The 17,176-nt window shown below is 50.5% G+C and overlaps 1 protein-coding gene across 1 annotated transcript in view; it reads right to left on the bottom strand.

The window, feature by feature from the left end:
* VWF (von Willebrand factor) overlaps nt 1-17,176 on the bottom strand; it is a 159,067-nt gene that overhangs the window by 22,759 nt on the left and 119,132 nt on the right. Inside the window, exons 38-42 of the mRNA XM_062195452.1 lie at nt 16,355-16,554; nt 9,175-9,277; nt 8,790-8,864; nt 7,376-7,480; nt 6,068-6,273 (exon numbers count right to left, since the gene is read on the bottom strand). Coding sequence (XP_062051436.1) covers nt 6,068-6,273; nt 7,376-7,480; nt 8,790-8,864; nt 9,175-9,277; nt 16,355-16,554 — 689 coding nt within the window. The remainder of the gene's footprint in view (nt 1-6,067; nt 6,274-7,375; nt 7,481-8,789; nt 8,865-9,174; nt 9,278-16,354; nt 16,555-17,176) is intronic.

Here is a 17,176-nt window from a genome sequence, read left to right as displayed (position 1 = left end):
AGAGATCAAGAATCCTGTCTGGAAGAACTATAGACTATAGAGAGAAATGTGAGGAATGAGATTACCAAGATCGGTTGGAACAGGGATGTGTGAAGCCTGGGATACATGCCACATGCAATGCCCAGACAATGATTTGTAGGAATGAGGTGCCAAGGATGCTGTCTGATCCAGGGACTCAAAGACAGCTTTGAAGTTTACCCCAAGAATGCCCTCCAAAGCCTGGCAGAAAACATGTCCACCCTCACTCACGCAATAGCGGTGCAATGATCAGGTATCTGTCTAATCTTCTAGTTCTGCACATTTATGGAAAGAGACCCCTTGTTCTTCTCTTAAGAAGCCTTCAAGAAAACATCACCACCCCTAAAGAGAAGAACTTAACAATAGCTAGTAAAAATCCAAAGAGTCTTTAAAAAGGTCACAAAAATGTCACTATGGGGGAAAAAAAGTGCATGGATTTCAAAGTTTTTGTTCCAAAATCAGCTTATCTTTTCATTCCATCTTTATGTGAACTGTGTGAAGTGCCCTCATACATGTGTGTTCACCCTCTGCCCCCAAGGCATCCTTCTAAGACTGCAGCCCAACAACACAAAAGGTTGTTGTTACTGCAACAACAGTAACGGCCGAAGACTGATGCAACTCAAACGTCCTCCCACAGGGCACCTGCACCTGTGCAGCGGGGCCCACGCAGCTGCGAGAAGGAAAAAGGCATGGGACCAACATTAGGACACAACAGGTGAAGCCATTGTCCATGATGCCAGTATCCCATATCAAAGCGCAGGTTCAAGTCCCAGTTGCTCGGCTTCCGGTCCAGCTCCCTTAAACTGGAGACCAGGATGGGGTTCTGGGCTCTTGGGTTTAACCTGACCCAGCCTGGGCTGTTGTAGCCATTTGGGGAGAGAACCAGCAGATGGAAGATCTTCCTTTATCTGTCTCTCCTGCTCTGTCACTGTGCCTTTCAAATAAACAAATCTCTTTAAAAAGAGCAAAGAAGGCAAATGCATACACTGACAGCAAATAACCTCCTTGCTATCTTGTTAAATAAAAAAGTAAAATTTCAAGCAGGACTAATGCTACCCTTTCAGTAGTAAATATAAATTAGTTAATTAAAATATGTAAAATTTAATTATAGTTTCGAAAAGCAAAAAACGTATGCAAATCATAAATTACAGGGGAAAGGAGTAATACAGTAGCAGTGACAGGGACAGGGGCTGCTGTTGGGCCACAGCGGATTCAGCTGCCACCTGCAACACTAGAATCCCATGTGAGCACTGGTTCAGGTCCCGGCTGCTCCACTTCCAATCCAGCCGCCTGCTATTGCACCTGGGAAGGCAACAAAAGATGGCCCAAGTGCTTGGGCCCCCAGCACCCATGTCAGAGACCAAGATGGAGCTCCAGGCTCCTGGTTTCAGCCTGGTCCAGGCTGAATCATTGTGGCCATTTGGAGAATGAACCGGCAAATGGAAGATATCTTTCCCCCAACCCACCTGTAACTCTGTCTTTCAAATAAATATATCTTTAAAAAAAAAAAAGTAACAGGGATAGTAGTAAGGGATAGTAGTAAGAATCCTGAGAAAATATCTTTTACTATTTGAGTTTTTAAATCATTTAAATGTTTTATATCATAAAAGAGTAAAGCAAAAGGAACTGGAAAACAAACTCTAAAAATTAAAAACAAATTGAAAGATTTGATTAAGTGGACATCAAGTCAGTAGCACCATCACACAAGGAAAATAATTATTTCAAATGACTTGAACAGTTAGTGTTTCAACTATCTATTCCTCATGAGTTATATTTTAAGAAGAATTTCAGGGGCCGGCGCTGTGGCGTAGCAGGTAAAACCACCTCCTGCGATGCCTGCATCCCACAACGGCACCAGTTCAAGTCCCAGCTGCTCCACTTCCTACCCAGACCTGGAAGAAGCTCCTAGTTCCTGGCTCCTGGCTCCTGGCTTCAGATTGGCACAGCTCCGGCCATTGCGGCCATTTCTAGAGTGAAGCAGTGGATAGAAGACCTCTCTTTCTCTCTCTCTCTCTCTCTCTCTCTCTCTCTCTGCCTCTCTGTAACTCTGCATTTCAAATAAATAAATAAATCTTTTTTAAAAAAAGAACTTTGAAGAAATCTTAAACCACTTTCAATAATCATAAATTATCAGTATAATATTAACAGTGTTACTTTTGAAGGTACTTTAGGTATATTGGAAGGTGAAGCAAATTAGTAACTAAGTTACTATTAGGAAACCAAAATTTTCAACTTAGAAAAGAACTGATACAAAGATAAAAATCAAAAAGTTAAGTAAAACCCTAGAATTTAAATCTGAATCAGAAAATCACTATGTGGGCTGGGATTGTGGTGCAGCAAGTTAAGCCACCTCCTACAACACCAGCACCCATATCAGAATGTTGGTTTGAGCCCCCACTGCTCTGTTTCCAATCCAGTGTCCAGCCAGTGTGCCTGGGAAAACAGCAGAAGATGACCTAAGTGCCTGGGCCCCTGCCACCCATGTGGGAGACCAGACAGGTGTTCCTTGCTCCTGGCTTTGGCCTGGCCTAGCCAGGGCTATTGTGGCCATTTGGGGAATGAACCAGCAGACCCAAGATCTCTTTCTCTGTCTCTCCCTCTCTCTCTGTCACTCTGCCTTCCAAATAAAATAAAATAAATTTTTTAAAAAAGGGGAGGGCAGTGCTGTGGCACAGCTGGCTAATGCCCTGGTCTGAAGCACCAGCATCCCATATGGGCACCGGTTCGAGTTCCGGCTGCTCCTCGTCCAATCCAGCTCTCTCCTATGGCCTGGGAAAGCAGTAGAAGATGACCCAAATCCTTGAGCCCCTGTACCCGCATGGGAGATCCGGAAGAAGCTCCTGGCTCCTGGCTTCAGATAGGCACAGCTCCAGCCATTGCGAAGAATTGGAGAGTGAACCACTGGATGGAAGACACACACCCCCCACCCCACCCCCGCCACCGCCTCTCCTCTCTCTGTGTAACTCTTTCAAATAAATAAGTAAATCTTAAAAAAAAAAAAAAAAGAAATACCAGTATGAACTGATGAGTCTTATCCTCTTTTTAAAATGTTTCCAAGCACTGTTCACCAAAACCATGTAGAGGCAGTGACAAGTTGGGAGCAGCCAACGCTCCTGGTACCCACAGCGTGGTGTCTGAGGACCATTTTCACTGCAAGGTGCCAAGACACTGGGCAATGGCTGACCCAACATGGGCAGGAAGCACCCAGGAGGAGCCTGGCACACCTTGTTTCCGAAGCTGGAAAACCATGGAAGACCCAAGAGGCCCTGCCAAGCAGCCCAAGTCCCTGAAGGGCTCTCATCTACCCAGGCAGGACAACTCAAGAAGCTTAAAAATAATAATTATATATATTAAATGTTCATTATTATTAATCAATCATAATTCATTACAATTCATCAAAAATACATCAACTACAAATACATCTATTTATTTATAATGATACAACAAACAACAACTCTGGTCACCCTTGATCACTGAGAGGGCGTCAACCCATTATGCTGAAAATTGATCAAGAAAAATATCAAATATTTATCCTGTTTTCCCTGAAGTGATTCTATTTCACAATAACCAAAAGCAGTCAGGGAAAGTTCTTTCTTGTGGAAGAATTTTTCAGCTAATAATTGACTAACTAATAACAATTTTTCAGCTAGCGATGACAAACTGAACTGAGGCAACAAACACGAGAAAAAACATGTTTAAGATTAATTTATTTATTTGAAAGGTAGACTTACAGAGAGAGGGGAAAATGGGGGGAGAAAGAGACAGACAGAGAGAGAGAGAGAGTGACAGAGAATCTTCCACCTGCTAGTTCACTCCCCAAATGGCCAAAATGGCCAGGGCTGGGCCAGGCTGAAGCCAGGAGCCAGGAGGAATTCCATCCAGGTCTCCCACGTGGGTTCAGGGACCCAAGGATTTGGGCTACTTCCCATTGCTTTCCCAGGCACATCAGCAGGCAGCTTGATCGGAAGTGGACAGCCAGGACTCCAACCAGTGCTCTGACGGGATGCCAGCACTGCAGACAGTGGCTTAGCCCGCTGTGCTGCAGCACCAGCCCCAACACCAGAACATTCTCAAACTCTTAGTCAGCAGTAAGTGGCCTAGCAGTGAAGACATCAGGGTTCCATACTGGAGTCCCTGTGTTTGACGCCCAGCCCAGCTTCTGACCCCAGCTTCCTGCTCAGGCTGTCCCTGGAAGGCAGCAGCGACGTCTCAAACAGTCAGGCTCCTGCCACCACATAGGAGACCGGCATTGTGTTCCCGGATCCTGGCTTCAGTCCCAGCCACAGGCCATGTGGGGCATTTGGGAAGTAAACCATCTCTTTATCTGGCTCTCTTGCCTCTCAAATAAATAAATAAAAATTATTTTTAATTGTCAGTTAAAATGTTGATACCATAAACTGCATAATGCAGAAATAGGCTGACAACATCTAAAGCTCGCGGCTAGTCCCACGCTTAAAAGTGGGACAACTGGGGGGTGGGCTTTTGGCTCAGTGTTCCAGGTGCAGTGTGGGATATCTAAATCCCAAACTGGAGTGCCTGGGTTTGAGTTTTGGCTCCTCCACTTCTGATCCAGCTTCCTGCTAATGTGCACACTGGGGAGCAGCAGATGATGGCTTGAGTATTTGGGTCCCTGCCACCCATGTAGGAGACCTGGATTGAGTTCTGGCCTCCTGGATTTGACCTGGGCAGCCCCGGCTGTTGCAGACACATGGGAAGGGAACCAGCAGATGGACAATCTAGCTTGCTGTTTCTGTTTCTCTCTCTCTCTCTCTCTCTCTCTCTCTCTCGCTTCCCAACAAAATGCAAATAAATTTTAAAAAGTGGGACAACAGGATGTCATATGCCTCACAGAGCACACAGCATCACTTCTCATGTCTTCTTCCCTCCCCCAAACAACTGAACTTGAATGTAATTAATCTCCTCGATCTCATTCCAGCTTACTGGAACTATAGGAAACAGATGAACACATTAAGCAATGCCATTAGGAAGCTGTCAACCGAATTCAAAATGCAAAACATTCTAATGGACAAATGATTCAGCTTCTCCCACAAATCAAAGGCATAAAACCTGGAAGTGGGGTTGCGACAGATTAAAAAGACATTCAAAGCACTAAGAGAAGAGAAGGGCAGGGTGGGAAGAGCAGGAAGAGGAGGAGTGAACAGAGACACCAGAAGCAGCAGCGACTGCCACTCCCCAGACTTGCCCCTGTCCCCCGGCAGCTGTGAGATTAGAAACCTTGGAGAGCAAGAGCGCCCAGAGGGGAGCAGAGGGCAGGAATGATCCAGGCAAAGCAGTGACCTTCAAGCCCTGTGAGGCTCCAGGGAACAGAGCCCACAGCTCCTCACCCCCCATCCAGCAACTATGACCACGCTTGCTGGGGTCTTGCTGCCACTCTTCCGGCTCATCCAAGTCTCCCCTGCCCATGCTTCCTACTTCCCACTCCCACCCCTACTCCCACCAATGAAATCTTTCATGATGGTTCATTGTGGTGGCTCTCTTCCCTATAAGAAGCTACTTGCATTTAGTAGCTATACCACTTGTTGATACTTTACTGTATTCCATTTATAGGCTATTGTCCTATATACTAACAAGACCATAAGCAGGGGCTATAACTTACTTTTCTCTCACAGCACCTAACACTGCACCAGTTCTGTTGCAACATAGTGGTTGCTCAGTAAATACTGGATGGATGGATGGATGGATGGATGGATGACAATTAACAAATGAGTAAACTATTGACTGATCTCTAATCTTTGCAAACATATTATTTCCTTTACCAACCTAAAAATAAGCTCTTGAAAGGTAGGGACCATGTCTTATACAGTGTTTGTAACCTCAGCACCTCACCTTGCTGAAAACATAGTAGGTGAACCATAACTGAGTCCTGAGTTCATTTCATGTCCAGTTAGGCTGAACTGGGACGCTGACTGCCCACCCACCAAGCTCTGCAGCACTGGGTTTGGTCAGGAAGGCATGGCTGGGTAGATGCAGCTCATCCATGAGCAGCGGTGCCTGGCCAGCATCCCAGCTGAAGCTGAGCAGCCCCTACCTTATCAGGGAGGCAGGTGGTCGTGGTGCAGCCACAGTCGTTGGTGGTGGTCGAGGCCAGGTACCCAAGCGGACAGCTCACCGTGGAGTTGGCACAGTTGCAAACACACTCGTACTCATCACAGCACAGGGTCTTGTGCAGTGCTGGCGCTCGGTGTGGGGGACAGGTGGGCGGGGCCTTCCTTGCACACTCCTCCTTCCTGCAGGCTGAGGGGCAGCACGGGGTGGTGAGCATGGCACTGAGTCTGGGGTCTCTATGCTTTCAGCTCTGACACAGGACCCCAGGGAACTGTAGCCCCAGATTATTAAACCAGATGCCATATGAGCCCAGCTCAGGGCCAGGGCACAGTCAGACACACTGAAAAGCAGTCTGCAGAAACATCGGAGCAGGAAGGCAAAGGAGAACTGTGAAGCTAGGCAATCCACAGAGGAGACATGAAGGCAGCTCGGTCTCTGCTGTGTCCCCCGCCCAGCTCCATCTGCAAGGCTGGGATCTGCCCCGCTTTGATTCACAGAGCTGTCAGGTGCAGACTCGCACGGGCCTGGGCATCCCGTGAGCTGCCTAGCACGCTTACACACCAGCACTTTTGTGACTCTAGCCCCACCTCGGAACCTGAACAATCTTCTACAGTGTTAGGCCTTCCTACAAGGTGAAAGATACAACTGCCAGTGATCCTGTCAAATCCGCAGTGTCATCTTCTACATGTCAAATCCCAGCCCTGTTGCCAATGTCCTCCAAGTACAAGCTCTTCTCCTCCCATCCTTGAAGTCTTACGTTAGATCCCAAATCCACAGGACAAGAGCTCCACCTGCCCCAAAGTGGGCATGCTCAGTGACAGAGCACAGAATTCCATTTCCTACCCTGTCTCCACTTAGTCCAACACTGTGCTTAAATTATGATATTTTGTAATTAACTATATAAACCTACAGAAGGAAAAAAAAAGCCTGTGGATCTGGGAATCATCCCATAATGTAGACACAACCAAGGAACATCGTGGGAGGACAGTATGTGAGAGACCGGGCGTAAATGAAGACTAGATCTGGAGCCTTCTGCCAGCCCCAACCGCTGCTTAACAGAACCCAAGAAGGAGGTGCTGTAGTTGTGCCAACACCTGGTTCGCCTCCAGCAGCTGCAGGGATTCTCATAGGATTCACTTCAGATGTGACTTTAACCCTCATTTCCAAACAGACCCATGCCCAGATTTAGCTAATTAGAAGACAGGAAATGACATGGTCTCTCAGAATAGGTCCCCAGGCCAAAAGAGAGTGGAACTATGTCCCAGGACCCCAGCCACAGAGGCGGACTTACCACAGGTGAAATTGGGTCTGCATTCGCCTGGATTAGTCAGCGTCGGCTGCAGTCCATCTTCGCAGGGAGGCACCGGAGGCAGGTCGCAGTTCACGGGGTCACACACTGAAAGCCACGGAGGAGAGAGATCCATGCAGAGGGCAGCGAGCCCCTTGTCCTATCCCCTGTGAGTGGAACCCCTGTGCCTCGTCATGCAGATATCTGATGTTTGAGGTAGAGGGTGATGCTAGAGAGATGACGGAGACAGAGACGGAGACGGAGATGGAGATCAAGATAGAGATAGTGAGAGATGGAGATGGGATGATACAGTCAGGCAGAGACTAATAGAGATGGACACGGATGATAGAGACAGAGTTAGATGATGGATATGATGACATACGATAAAGAGATAGAAAGATGATAGATGATACATAGACAGATGGACAGAGACAGTAGATCAACAGTCAGGCCCAAGCCACATGCTAAGCTCAAACTGGTTATTATTTTCATCTGCAAGAACATGCAGGGCCCAGTCAAGTCTTCAGGTCCCTCCTGTTTAGGGCAGGAACTCTGCTTACAGGGTTCATCTGAGAAGTCCATGAAAGACTGAAGGCCAGGTGCCCAGGCCTTGGCAGGAGTTGAATAATGTCAACAGAAAGAGGGCTTTCAACAAATTGACCCCCCCCCCCCAGTTCTCTCCACTGAAAACCGCTGTCCAGTCGGATCTCCCCCAGCCCTCCTAGGACTTCAGATCCGTTTCATCAGCGTAAACACGTTCCCCAGATGAGTTCATCCTTTTGCAGATGCCTGGATTCTTGCCTGAGCTATGTGCCCTCCCTTGAAGACGCGCACCCCTGCAAATGTTCGCAGCCTGTGTTTTGTGTCTTCACCCTACGATCAGCAAACACGCGGCAGCACAGGGACGACAGCCTGGGAGGCTTCCGGCCACGGCAACCACCATCCCATCAGCTTCGTGGGTACTGCATCAGACCCGCATTCGGCCCGCTGTCTACTGTGCAGCGTGCAAGCCTACCCTGAAGCCTTCCGACAAAGAGATTCTGAAACCACAGCCTTCTACGCTACTCTCCTCAACATCCGCTTGTCCTCAGCATCGATCCGAAAACCAAAATGAGCTCCTCTGGCATGAAGCCTTCTCCATAGCCCCAGTAATCACCCTGCATTTCACTGATGTCCTCGAACACTGCAATGATACTCCACTGCAGAATTTTTCAAGAAGCAAATCCTATTTTCCAAAAGTGATTCTTTCCTTTTATTTCTTTTTTTTTTTTGGCAAGGGAGGGAGAGACTCAGCCAGCTCTTGCCCCCTCCTTTGGCCCACCCTGTGCCTGACAACACCTCCACCTGTCAGAATCGACATCGTTTGCCTGCAGCTGGGACTTGGACCCGAGAGCAGGAGGCAGGATGGGCCACGTACCACACACGTACTCCGGACAGCACTGGTGTGCATTCTGCTGGAGCCGGGCCACTTCACATGGGCCACATGTGGGAGCTGCAGGAGAGAAAGGCCACAGCGTCACGGGGAAGCAAATCACCACACAGCCTATGCAGGACGCACAGTGTTCTCCTTCATGGGAAACCAGCACAGGCCCAGGGAGCCTCCCCGGAGCGTCTCAGTGATACCCTCAAATTCAGCCTCCAGAAGACTCAGAGCACGAGGACCAGGGTGGGCACAGCATCCCCCAGAGAGCATCCACTCCAGGCACGGAAGAGGGGAATGCCAGCTGCACAAGGAAACCAACCGCAGGTGCACAGCGGGAGGTCTGGGACTCGGTGGTGCCAGGGAGGGCGGCTCAGCTCACCTGTGGCCGTGGGGCAGGGCTGCGACGTGCAGTTGACCTTCCTCCCGCTGAGGCATGTGCAGATCTGGCAGGGCTGATGGTCCAGGACCCAGGTCTCCAGGAACTGAGGGGAAAGCAAGGTTGAAGTAGGTTCCCCGAGCACTGAGTCAGCTTCAGCCGGGTGCCAGCCACTACCCCTGCCAGAGCCGTGCAGAGGAACCAAGGCAGACGGACGGGGGCTTCCGAGAGGGAAGGAGCTGGAGAAGCCCCGGGGCCTGTGCGAGGCCTGTGCCACACTGCCTGTAAACTTGGGGGAGGGTGGCAACCACAGCTTTTGGGAACTCTGCCCATCACCCTTCTCTGACGGTGGCGCTCAAAGCAAGCACAGCAAGGAAACCACCTGTGAGCGCCAGCGTTGAGACACCTGCCGGCCATTTCCCAGGCCCAAGAGGAAGTGGGACTGCGGCTTGGGGGGAAACATGGCCGTTTACTTCTGGACTCAACACGAGACCGAGAGACGGTGAGAGCTGAGGACGGGACAGCAGAGCTCTCCGGGCTGTCCCATCATGGATGCCAGCAGCGACTTCAGAGGCCTGAGTACAGCTCTTTGCTCCTCAGATGAGGCTCCACCCAGGGAACAGAGAGACTTTTTCCCAGCAGCCCACAGCCCAACAGCAGAAGGAACACCCAAACTCCACGGTGGCCTTCCTCTGTGCCTCAGTTTCCCCTCCTGTAAACTGCAGGTACGCAGCCTGGTGCACAGGAGGGGGACAAGGATTAGCTCAGGGCCTGGTGCGCACGATGGGGACTAGGAGCAAGCACTCGGTCTCCCTCCAAACTCGGCCATGAACTTGCACCGAAACTTAAATTCAAGTCGTGCTGGCTCTGGGTAAACTCACTCCTAGCCAGTAGCTCAAAGGCCTCTAGGGGGTTCCCAGCCTAGGGAGGTCTTCCTTGTTCGAGCTGTTTCCATGGCCAGCTGGGAAGATGGAAACAGCCTTTCCATTTTTGCCTGGAGCTCAAGGCAAAACACCCTCCCCCAAGTGTCCCTCCCTCCTTCAAGGTGACCGGACCCCTCTCGCTCGGTAAATACCAACCCCTAACGTCTCCACAGCTTCTCCCCCAGGGCTTGGCATCATGTGATCCTCACGCAGCCCAGCAGTGAGGACAATTCCTCTTATGAGCCCCTTCTTTTAAATGAGGAGCTATGAAGTACTTGCTCGGGCTTCACCATCAGGGCAAGGAAAGAGGCAAGATGCCTTGTTGTTTTTTTTTGTTTGTTTGTTTGTTTTTTGACAGGCAGAGTGGACAGTGAGAGAGAGAGAGAGAGACAGAGAGAAAGGTCTTCCTTTGCCGTTGGTTCACCCTCTAATGGCCGCCGCGGTAGCGCGCTGCGGCCGGCGCACCGCGCTGTTCCGATGGCAGGAGCCAGGTGCTTATCCTGGTCTCCCATGGGGTGCAGAGCCCAAACACTTGGGCCATCCTCCACTGCACTCCCTGGCCATAGCAGAGAGCTGGCCTGGAAGAGGGGCAACCGGGACAGGATCGGTGCCCCGACCGGGACTAGAACCCGGTGTGCCGGCGCCGCAAGGCGGAGGATTAGCCTGTTGAGCCACGGCGCCGGCCAAGATGCCTTGTTTTTAAGCGCTAGTGCCTGCCGCCTCCCTGGTGGAACTACTGGGTATTTTTCTTTTTTCTTTTTTAAAAAGATTTTATTTATTTATTTGAGAGATAGAGTTACAGACAGTGAAAGGGAGAGATAGAGAGAGAGGTCTTCCTTCTGTTGGTTCACTCCTCAAATGGCCACAACGGCTAGAGCTGTGCTGATCCGAAGCCAGGAGCCAGGTGCTTCTTCCTGGTCTACCATATGGGTGCAGGGGCCCAAGGACTTGGACCATCTTCTACTGCTTTCCCAGGCCATAGCAGAGAGCTGGATCAGAAGAGGAGCAGCCAGGACTAAAACCGGTGCCCATATGAGATGCTGGCACCGCAGGCGGAGGATTAACCTACTGCGCCACAGCATCCATCCCACTGGGTATTTTTCTAGGGGATTTCATTTAGCACTTTATCTCCCTTATGGTAACCCTATATCCAGTAGGCACCATCATCATCCCTATTTGCAGATGAGGCACAGAGAAGGTGAGTGAGTGACCAGGTGGCACGCCCAGGATTAGGACCCAGCACTCTGGCCCCAGGCATCTCGGGCTTAGCCTCTCCTCGGCCATCACAGTGCCTGCCACGGGCATGTCTGACCACACGGTCCCAACCCTAGAATAGCTGACACTCACAATGAGCCAACAGGGCTCGTTCCTGGAAAGCTACATGGGACGAAGAGACAGATAGATATATACAACGCAATACAGCTGAGCCACACAACGGCACAAACCCTCAAAGCACACAACAGCGTGGCTGAGTCTCACACCGAAGGAAGGAAGCCAGCATGAATCCATTTATGGAAAATTCCAGAAGGGGCCAGTGTTGTGGCACAATGGTTAAAGCCACTGCCTGGGATGCTGGCATCCCAAATGGGAGCCAATTCGTGTCCTGGCCGCCCCACTTCTGATCTAGCTCCCTGCAGTTGGTCTGGGGAAAGCAGCAGAAAATGGCCCAAATATTTGGGCCCCTGCCACCCACCTGGATGAAGCTCCTGGCTCCTTGCTTGCCCTGGCTCAGCTCTGGATGTTGTGGCCATCTGGAGAATGAACCAGCATATGAAAGACTCTCTCTCTCCCTCTCTCTCTCTCTCTCTCTCTCCATCTCCCTCTCCCCTTCTCTCTCTCTCTCTCTCTCTCTCTCCCCCCATTATCTCTCTGTAACTCTCACTTTCAATTAAATAAATAAATCTTGAAAAGAAAAGGAAATTCCATTAAATGCAATGAATCTATAATGACAGAAAGAAAACCAGTGTTTGTCCATGGCCAGGGGATGTACAAACATAATTCTGAAAGTTCATGGAAGAACAAAATAGAAAGATTAAGTTCATTTTGGAGCAAAAAAGGTCTTGAAATACACGCATGGTTTTTTCATAATTCACATTTCCCATGAACTTCTTATTAAAAAGGAGCAAAGGAAACTTGAGGTGGTAGGAATTTGTTGTTTGATGACAGTGATGTACTTACACGTGTACAAGCATGTCAAAACTCACCATATTATATAGTGTGCTGTTTATTGTATATAAAGTGTACCTCAATAGCACTGATTTCAAAAATGAACAATGGGGGCTGGCACTGTGGCGATGTGGTGCTGGCATCCCATGTGGGTGCCAGTTTGAGTCCTGGCTGCTCCACTTCTGATCCAGCTCTCTGCTATGGCCTGGGAAAGCAGTAGAAGATGGCCCAAGTCCTTGGGCCCCTGCACCTGCATGGGAGACCTGGAAAAGGCTCCTGGTTCCTGGCTTCAGATTGGCTCAGCTCCAGCCATTGTGGCCATTTGGGGAGTGAACCAGCGGATGGAAAACCTCTCTCTCTCTCTCTCTCTCTCTCTCTCTTTGCCTTTGCCTTTGCCTCTCTGTAACTCTGCCTTTCAAATAAATAAATAGTTTTTTTTAAATGAACAAGGAGAGGTGGGTGCTTGGCCTAGTGGTAGAGATGCACACATCCCATATCAGAGGGCCTGGGTTCTACTGCCAGCTCTGGCACCTGACTCCAGCTGCCTCCGATGTACACCCTGGGAGGCAGCCAGTGATGGCTTACCACCCCCACCTGGGAAACCTGGACCGCATTCCAGCTCTCAGCTTTGGCCTTGCCCAGCCCCAGTCACTGGGGACACTGGAGGCTTGAACTAGCAGGCGGGAACTCTCTGTTTCTCTCTCTCTCTCTCTCTCTCTCTCTCTCTCTCTCATTAATGAAAAAATAAATGAAAGAACCCCAGGTGTGCAGTAGAGCTCCCTGGGGCTGGTGCTGGTAAAGGCGACATTTCGAGTGAGGAGACCTGGGCAGAGAGGACAGCAGAAGGGATTCCGGGCGGGGACTGAGCGAGCCCGGGCTCAGGGGAAGTCATGTCCATGTGGGTGGTGAGTGTGGAGCGGGGGTGCCCTGGCATGGGGGGGCGAGGCAGGCAGGCCGCCCCATCAGGAGTCGGTACTGAACTCCATAGGCAGCTGGTGCAGCCCTGGGGCAGAAGGCCTGCCCAGAGAAGAGTGTTAAACAGACAGCACCAGGGCGAGCAGGATGGAGAAGGAAAGGGCTGGGAGAGGAGACGGGAGAGAGGCTGCAGCCTCTGCCACGCAGGTGCTTCCCGTGGCTGGGAGGATCCAGGGCAGGGCGGGGGCCTCGCGGGGGGCGGGGGGAGGCAGGGGTGGAATGGTGCAGGAGAGGAGCGAGCAAGAAGAGGCTCCCACTTTGTATGCTTGAGTTTCCTTAGTTGTTCATCTTTTGCATGTGGGTGGCAGATGCTTCAACTCAAGAATACATAACTTTTCAACTCGCCTGAGAGTGGGTGCGCCACCAGAGAGGACACAAGCAGATGCTCAACCTCCTTCCACGGGGATGTTCACGTTTCCAGTAGCTCCCTCCCAACCCTGTCCCGCGGACGCCCCTGGGGAAGTGCAGACTGAGCGGCCCACCGGCTCTCTGCAGGCCGGACCAGGCTGTGCAGCCAGCAGCCAGCAGAGGGCGCGCCCGCAGGGGCCCAGGTCAGGCCCGCCTGTCTCTGCCACCAGGTGCTAAGGACCAGGCTTGACTACCACCTGGACAGACAGGCGTAAGACTAAATAAAGGTGACAAAAGAATGGCCTACAGAGAATACAGTGCGGAGGGGTGGGGGACAGGAGTCTTCAGAGCCCAAAGTCAAAGAAGGTGCACAAGCTAGGGTGCACCAGGAATGAATGGGATGGCAGATGCAAATGCAATGTCTGCAGGGAGCCAGGCCTGGGGAGGAAGGCTGCCCCAGGCTTCCGGGGGGTGGACGCAGTCCTACTGCTGAAACAGTGCCCAGCTGCCCCGCACTCCTCCAGCCTCAATAGCAGCAGCAGCGCCTAAGCGGGACAGCCTCAGCCATCACGCTCACATCATTAGCACGCACTTGGTAAAACAAGCAAAGCTATGGAGACTGGTAAATGTTTTTGCCCTTCTGAGGTTACAACAGCAGATTTACACCCTGGTTAGTTCCCTAAAAAGGTTTCCCAGGCTTTATATTTCAGCTCAAAAATTCGGTGAATGCAAATATTCCTCATATTCGATTTTTATTCTTTCTCTGCTTTGAAAGTAAAAGCTGAAGACACAAATGGCTGGATATTTGTTTTCATACATTGAAACTGTATTTTCTGAAATGACCAAAAGTGGCTATGAGTTTTCCAAAGTCTTCAGTTAACTAATTTTCTGCTGTCTGATTTTTTTAAACATATTTTAAGACTGTTCTTGGGGCTGGCGCTATGGCTCAGTGGGTGAAAGCCACAGCCTGCGGTGCTGGCATCCCATAGGGGCGCCGGTTTGAGTCCTGGCTGCTCCACTTTCAATCCAGCTCCCTGCTAGTGCTCCTGGGAAAGCAGCAGAGGATGGCCGAAGCCCTTGCATCTCTGCATCCACATGGGAGACCTGGAGGAAGCTCCTGGCTCCTGGCTTTGATCTGCCTCAGCTCTGGTCACTGTGCCCATTTGGGGAGTGAACCAGCGGATGGAAGATCACTCTGTATCACTCCTTCTCTCTCTCTCTAACTTTGCCTCTCAAATAAATAAATAAATCTTTTTCAAAAAAGATTGTTTCTACATCCAAAAGATGGCAGTAGGGCTGGTGTTTGGCCTAGTGGTTAAGATCTGATTAGGACACCCACATCCCACACTGGAGTGCATGCAACTGCATCTCACCTCCCAATTCCAGCTTAACACGCACCGTGGGCAGCAACAGGAGTGAGTTCCTGCCACCCACACGAGAGACCCTGGCTGCTGGCTATGGCTAAAATGTAGAGAGTGAACTAGCACATGTGAGCTGCTCGCTCGCTCTCTCTCTCTCTCTCTCTCTCTGTCATAAATAAATAAGAGTTCAAGGACTTTACAACTCAATGACTCCCAAGCAAATGAGATCCCCACAAAAAAAAATTTTTAAGATGTAGCAAGAGTAATTTTGTGCGGTGGAAAAGAACACCATCTTTGGAGTCAGAAAGACTAAAATTCTGAGTGCAACTCCCACGCCTTCACTCACAAACTGCCCCAAGCAAAGTTGCCCAGCTTGCGAGGTCTTGGCTCCCCCGCAGGCGCTGTGTGAGTGCTGATGAGTGATGTAGGATGTTCTGGTATATTCCATGGAATCCTACTCCAAAGGGATGTTACAGGCACTCCAGGTGCACACATGCATGCTCCATGGTCAAAGAGGCTCAAGGAAAAAAACCCTCTTAAATATTTGCAATGCACATGAGGACATTAAAACCCTAAAGATGCCTGCAATAAAGAAACCACTTTACATATGTTTGGCTAATTTTCTTTAAACACACTCGACCACAATTAGCTGTTAACACCTTGCCAAACACACCTCTGAGGAGCATAACACACACCTAGCACTTAGCACCATCAAGGTCACACCATACCTCATCCATGGAAGACTTGAACATATAAAATTCACGTTCTTCTCCCTTTCCCTCCTCTGATCCTCTATCATTCTACTCACATGAGCACAATAACAAAAATAATAGCAACAATGTGCTGACCACACTTTGGTGTTTGATCCCACAGCTAATGCAAGATAAACCTAGACGGGTCAGCACTGTGGCGTAGTGGGTAAAGCTGCCACCTATAATGCCAGCATCCCTTTTGGATGTCCCGGCTGCTCCACTTCCCACCCAGCTCCCTGCTAATGCGCCTGGGAAAGCAGCAGAAGATGGGCCAAGTGCTTGTGCCCCTGAGCCCATGTAGGAGACCCAGCTGGTTTTCTGGCTCCTGGCTGCTGGCTTCAGTCTGGCTTAGTGCAGCCCGTTGTGACCATTTGGGGAATGAACCAGCAAACAGAAGACCTCTCTCTCTCTCTCTCCTTCTCTCTCTATAATTCTGACTTTCAAATAAATAAATAAATAAATTGTTTGAAAAAAAAAAAAAAGATCTAGGGTTTGAGCTGAGATCTGTGTGAACCCACAGCCATTACTCATTGTTGACTCCCTTTTCCGCAAGGGTCCCTTTAAGAGTTGACCCTGCTGCCAGGGTCGCGGAGGGGTCTACCACTGGTGAACTTGTCTCCCTGCTGACCCCATGGCGATGGGAGAGCAGGGCTCCTACCTGGTGCCGGACTCCGTCCTCCCCAATGCACTGAGTGCAGGCCTCCTCCGGGACGCAGGTGCCTTCCAGCACGAGCTGGTGCGGGGGGCAGAAGCAGCCTTCCACGGGGTGGTCCCCACAGGAGCTCACGTTGCCATCGCAGTGCCTCGGGCAGCCGTGCTCACAGTGCTTGTACACCAGCGAGCCTGGGCAGGACATAGCTGCGGACAGAGAAGGCGGTCACGCCACAAGGCCCGCCCCAGCCTGCGGGAGGCACGGACAGTGCTGCTGGTTCCAGGCACAGGGTCACCCAACAGACCTGCGGCGGTGGGGATGGTGCGGAATGTGCATGGGGTAGCCCGAGCTTCTTAAACCACGCAGAAAAAGACCACGCCCAAGTGAGGGCAGAACACAGAGGCAAAATCCAACTTGCAGGCCAGACCAGCTGGAGCCACCTCCCTCTGCCAAATTGAATCCTAAGGAATTATGGAAATCTACGTGTCCTTAGCAAGTTCTGCGGTCTCTTCTCGTGAATACGGGTGTGCCTGATGCTTTCAAATCCTCCGATGATGAAATAAGGAATCCACACTACACAGGGCTGCCTTGGGAGAGAAGCTAGGAGGCACTCACTTGTGTCCTGAGCCTGCTCCATGGTTCTCCCGCTCTCATGGTGCCAGGACAGGTCGGGGAGAAGACCACCAAGGATTTGGGGCACCCAGGGTTTTTTTCTGCACGCGCGATGAATAGCCAGCAGGTCCACGAAGCAATTACTAAGCAGAGAAGTTGCCTCGGGAATTTAGAAGCTGACATTCACCCCTTGATCAGCAGGCAGAATGAGAGGAG

The sequence above is a fragment of the Lepus europaeus genome, chromosome 6, assembly GCF_033115175.1.
Source record: "Lepus europaeus isolate LE1 chromosome 6, mLepTim1.pri, whole genome shotgun sequence".
In the NCBI taxonomy this organism is placed as follows: domain Eukaryota; kingdom Metazoa; phylum Chordata; class Mammalia; order Lagomorpha; family Leporidae; genus Lepus; species Lepus europaeus.
The sequence above is the reverse complement of the archived record's forward strand: the minus strand, read 5'-3'. Positions and strand labels throughout refer to the sequence as shown.